Source organism: Mus caroli, chromosome 7, assembly GCF_900094665.2.
Source record: "Mus caroli chromosome 7, CAROLI_EIJ_v1.1, whole genome shotgun sequence".
NCBI lineage: Eukaryota > Metazoa > Chordata > Mammalia > Rodentia > Muridae > Mus > Mus caroli.
In genome coordinates, this window is record NC_034576.1 from 15,384,969 (window position 1) to 15,390,637 (window position 5,669).

The following is a 5,669-nucleotide window of genomic DNA, read 5'->3' on the forward strand; positions in this document are numbered from 1 at the left end:
AGAGGCAGGCGGATTTCTGAGTTCGAGGCCAGCCTGGTCTACAAAGTGAGCTCCAGGACAGCCAGAGCTACACAGAGAAACCCTGTCTCGAAAAAAAAAAAAAAAAAAAAAAAAAGAAAAGTGTGGCAGATTAGCACGCCGCACTGAGAACAAGAATGTGGCATATTTCTCTACACGAAATAAAGAATTACGTGCATACTTCCACGTGTGTCAGATACAGTGGTAAAGTATGCCGTGCACTCAGCATTCATTCTGAAGCAGGAAAGACTGAAAACACAGGGCCTCTTTGGGCTACAGACTGTGTCTAAGCTCAGCTGGGCTGCCTGTTTTCAGTCATGAAGAGAGGAAAGACGAGAAAGGAAGAGAAGGAAAGAATGGAGGGCTGGGGACAGACACACATAGGGTTCATTCTCTGTGCACATGTCATTGAAAGTGAAAAATTTCCCCGTAAGGCAAGACATCATTCTCCATCTCAGCACATCATCTTCCCTGGAAACCCTGACCCCAGGATCCGACCAAACACTGTTAAGTATTACAGGCAGTTAGTTCCGACCAGTGCATTTCATGTCTCTAAGCCAGTAGTCGGCAACCTTCCTAAGGCTGCAACCCTTCCTCAGACTGTGCTGACCGCCAGCGAGAAAAAATCTCTCTCTCTCTCCCTCCTCCCTCCCTCCCTCTCTCTCTCCCTCTCTTTCTCGTTTTCAAGACAGGGTTTCTCTGAGGAGCCTTGGCAGACCTGGATCTCAGCTCTGTGGACCAGGCTGTTGTTGAACTCAAGGGACCTGCCTGCCTCTGCTCCCCGTGCTGAGATTAAAGGTGTGCACATGACTGTCGGCCATATAACCACTACTTTGCTACTTCTGAACTATAATTTGGCTCCTGTTGCTAGTCATAATGTAAATATCTGCGTATTTCAACAGCCAGCCTGTCAAGTCATTCGACACCCGAAAAAGACAGCAGCTCTAAACCAAACAATCTTTTTTTTTTTTTGAGACAGGGTTTCTCTGTGTAGCCCTGGCTGGCCTCGAACTCAGAAATCCGCCTGCCTGTGCTTCCCAAGTGCTGGGATTAAAGGCATGCACCACCACTGCTCAGCTCTGAGAAAGTTTCTTATCTTTGGAATTCTGTTCTCTCAGATCAAGTAACTGATCTACGAAAACGAATGTACTGTAAAGCTAAGTCATTTAGTTCATGTCACAGTTAATTCCATGATCGAGGTTTAAACGACAAAGATTTCAGGGCGGTCATTTTCGGCCGCAGGAAATGCCGTTACACTGAGCCTTATCTCCTGACTATGACTGTGCTAAGCGCTGGCCTACGAATAAGGCAATAAACAAAACTTTCCTAATCTCAACGACTAAAACCTAGTATTTTAAAAGCACATTTATTTATTCATTTATTGTGTGTGTACACATACATACACAGAGGTCAGAGGCCAACTTGTAAGAGCTGATTCTCCCACCATGTGTGTCCTGAACTCAGATGATGTGGTTGGGTGACAAGTCCCTTTACCCATCTAACCAGCCCAGGAACTAAACTCTAAAGGGTACATGGAGTTGTAGCTCAGTGGTAAAAGAACTAACTGCCTATAATACTTAACAGGCCCCACAGACACACACAAAGTAAACACATGCAACTTAAAAACCAAAGTACCAAAAAGATGCTAACAAACCCAAGTGCCAGCTGCCTCCAGTTGGGCCTCTCCTACTGCCCTATTTATCACAAGCTTAGGTGTGTTAAAAAGACCCAACTTCCTAGATGTGTGAAAACCACAAGCTCTGTTTTTCCTCTTTGTTTTCTGATGTTTCTAATTTAGGAGCACACCATGTACCTTGAACCCAAAGTGGTTTTACAACAATTGATTGAACTTAGGACAAGTGGGAGGAGAGGGGGACTCTGACAGGCACCTTTCACAGGAAACAGGAAGTAGCTGCTTCCCTCGCCCCATCTTGCAATCTGAGTAGAACCCAACTACTTATTCTGTACAATTTAGGAAACCTTAAAATCTGGGTGAAGGAATTTAACCAGACAAAACTTCAAAATCCCAGGGCCACTTGGCCTGGTGTCAGGAAGATATTGGGTGAGCCTGGTCTTCATTCTGAGTTCCAGGTCAGCCAGGACTGACACACTCAAAAAATTCTAAATAAGTAAAATAAAATCCCAAGGCCCTCTCTCCCCAAATAGAGAAGTTGTTACTACCAGGTGGCAAAGCCACAGGCCAAACACTGCCACACCCTGTCCTTGCCCTGTGTTCTTGGTGAGACACAAAGCCAAGGTCTGGAATCCAGGGGCTTGTCAGAAGGAATGTGCTGCATGCTGTGCGCCCTCAAGAGCTCAGGGTTGGAATCCCAGCTCAATAGTCCCATTGTAACAGCTGACTAACAATGTCAGCTGGGGAATATTTTGATATCTTCAATTTCTGTCCTCTGTAAGGAAGACATTGCACAAAGGGCAAAGTGCCGGCAGAGTGCTCAGGAATGGCACACCAAGGCTGCCAAGTACTGGCCTGGGGTCCCCACATTCTCCTCATAGTGACAGAAAAGTAGCTCCCAAATGAAGCTTCCATATCCACCCTAGTGGGCATCATCAGAAGGGATTCCAGGGAAACTTCCAGCTGTGAATGGCTAACAAAGCAAGGGCTTTTTCCATCTGAATGCAAAATGTGGGCCTCAATCAGAGAAGGCCCTTAAGCCATAAAACCCTTCACACCAGGGCCAAGTGTCACACTTGTAAGAGGGTGTGATTTATAAACTGACAGAGCCGCCCACAAAGCTCCTTTTGTGCTCCTCCATTTGTTAACAATGCCTCTCCCCGCAAAGCTCAGGCAGCCCAGCAGAGAAGGCCTGACTGGGCCACAAAAAGAAAGGACTCCAGGTCTGTTCATTCCGGGTAACTACAGTCCTGTGAGAAGACACTAAAATCAGAGCTTAATAATTCCTTGGCATCAGGCTCCCAACACAAACACAAAAGTAAGGGACAGAAAATGCAGTTTTGTCTTGCTAGAAAACTTAGTCCCAGTGCTGTGGAACCTGCACAGAACCTCTAACCCTCAATGCAACTTTAAATGGATGTTCCAACCAGCTGCTTTCCTTAAATATGGGTTTGGTCCCATTATTTCTCAGTTTAATGAAGCCAATACCAGCCACTTCAAATTGCTTTCCCTAGTACAAGATTTTCTTGTCTAACACCGGCTAAAGAAACCATTGCCTTCTGTTTGCTTTCCTAACTGCTTTCTCTAAAATGAGATTAAACACTGCACTAGACCCAAACACATGTCTAAGTCCCCAGGTTCTACACCCAATGTTGGGGGGGGGGGGACCCACACAACACCAGCAATTACCATCCACATATTAAAGACCTTTCTGTTGGTTTGGAGACAAAGTCTCAGGTAGCCCAAGCTACCCTGGAACTGGAGCTCTGAACTTCTGATCCTCAATCTCCACTTCTTAAATGCTGGGATGATAAGGCATGAGTCACCATGCTGGGCTTACAGCCCAGCTCTTTACCTCTCTGAGACAGGACCTCTTACTGACCCTGGTGCTCACTACACGGACTGCTTGGCTCCCTCCCTCCCTCCCGGGAACTGTTACACTCAGGCATGAGCCAGCCGTCCTGGGTGACTCGCTCGCTCAGCATGCTTGTACAGGAAACACTTTATTATTGAGCATCTCAAGTCACACTGTGGCTCACAACTGTCTAACTCCACACTCAAGTCTCATAGGTCACTGTCACATGGCACATGTGACACTATAGGTCCAAACTGATGGCTTTTATGCCAAATCAGTTACACAAGCTTGTCATCTGGTCACCATGGTGCTGCAGCACAACAGTACTTGGATATGTGAAAGGCTGTCAGAACGGTGAAGGATCTGGAATATAAACCCATTTTCTCGGGAGGAGAGAGCTGCCTGGAATCAGCAGTAGCTATACCCTACTCAACGCTCGCTCACTCTCGAACTTCCTCTTCCAGGCTTCCCTCATTTGCAGTTATGAGGCCCCAGGGTTTCTGACCTCAGCTCTCTCACTTACCTTTTTGACCATGGTTGTCTCTGATGAATCAAGCTTTGCTCTCTTGGCTTCAGGTCCATCCTCCACTCCTTGGCTTACTTTGGCAACTTTGGTTTTCTCTCTAGAAAGAGACGATGGGAGGAAGCCAAGTTTGAAAGTCACATCACTGGAATGTAATGAGCAAAAGGCTGAGTTCAAGCACAGCCTTGTCTACAGAGTGAGTTCCAAGGCTACAGAGAAATCCTGCTTCGATAAACAAAACAAATATACAACCAAAATAGAGCAAAAAAGCTTTTGAATCAACGAGGCCTGAACTCAAATCTCATCACGGTCCCTGGAGAGATCTGATAAATCAGTTAACCATTTTTAAACTAGATGTCCCTGATGTGATAATGGGAAAAGATCGTAAGTAAACTGCCTAGCATAAGCAAGCTCCCATGAGCCAAAGAGACTGCTTTGCAAACATTCTTGAGGAGTCAGAAACTAAAGAGCCAAACCTAATTCCTCCTTGTGCTGCGGAAATCTCATGTTAAGAGTAGCCCAGCCTGCTCTTGTTTTAACTGTGCAATTCATTGCACTCCTAGAACCAGACCTTTCTAAAGCTGCTGGGTGGCTAGGGTAGGAGATGGCGGGAACACGTTTGCCCCTTTCAAAGGTTGTCGTCCCCCACTCCCACCTCCCCCACTGGTTTTCGAGACAAGGTTTCTCTGTGTAGCCCTGGCTGTCCTGGAACTCACTCTGTAGATCAGGCTGGCCTTGAACTCAGAGGTCTACCTGTCTCTGCTTCCCAGATGCTGGGATTAAGGTGTGCACCAGTCAATAAACTTGTGGGCCAGAGAAATACCAATGACTTGCTGGAGAGGCTGAACAGTAAGAGCACTGCTTAGCAGGAAGCTGTGCCCAACTGTATCGCTCAGTGGCAAGGTAGGATTCAGATGCTGTTTGAGAGGTTGAGATGAGAGAGCAAGCAAGAGAATAAAAATATAATGAATGGTGGCCATATATCCAGCTCATAGTCTTATAAATACCGTCTGCCATCTTTCTCTTGAAAGCTGTAACACTGCAGGTCTTGTCATGTGAGAATTAGGCTCTGCAGCTTCATGTTCCGTCTGCTCCACAGTAGGCTCTGAACCGTGGAGCTGTCCAAGGCAGGTTAAATGTGCCCAGAGGACTACCCATGGAACTAGCAGGCCCTCTCTCTCCATCTCTCAACACGCAAGTACAAGCTAAGGAGCAAGCATTTAAAACACAAGCACACTTTCGCTGGACAGCACGTGAGTTCCAGGCCTCAAGTTCGGGAGTTGGGATGCCCATGGGATGCACTCTGTCCACAGCATTGCATGCTTTGGGCTTCAGTTGACACCACTGCTTCCAAAGATGGGGTCTACATGTTTCCTAAAATTCTGAACCCACAAGCTGAGCAGGCATGGCACTCAGTAGGCAGAGGTAGGTAGATCTCTGAGTTGGAAGCTAGCCTGGTCTACAGAGTTACAGTATAGCCAAACAGAGAAACCATGCCTTGAAAAAAACAACAAAAGTGTGACTCCACAAAGCAACTCTGCTTCATAACTTGTTAACCCCTTGTCTGAGAATGCTCTGAAGTACTATAGTACAGTATGCTCTGTCATTGTTAACCCCTCGTCTGAGAATGCTCTGAAGTA

At 46.5% G+C, this 5,669-nt stretch overlaps 1 protein-coding gene across 1 annotated transcript in view; it reads right to left on the bottom strand.

Moving 5' to 3' along the window:
* Window positions 1-5,669, bottom strand: part of Sae1 (SUMO1 activating enzyme subunit 1) — a 60,511-nt gene that overhangs the window by 33,101 nt on the left and 21,741 nt on the right. Inside the window, exon 4 of the mRNA XM_029479252.1 lies at window positions 4,030-4,218. Within this exon, the coding sequence (XP_029335112.1) occupies window positions 4,030-4,218 (189 nt within the window). The remainder of the gene's footprint in view (window positions 1-4,029; window positions 4,219-5,669) is intronic.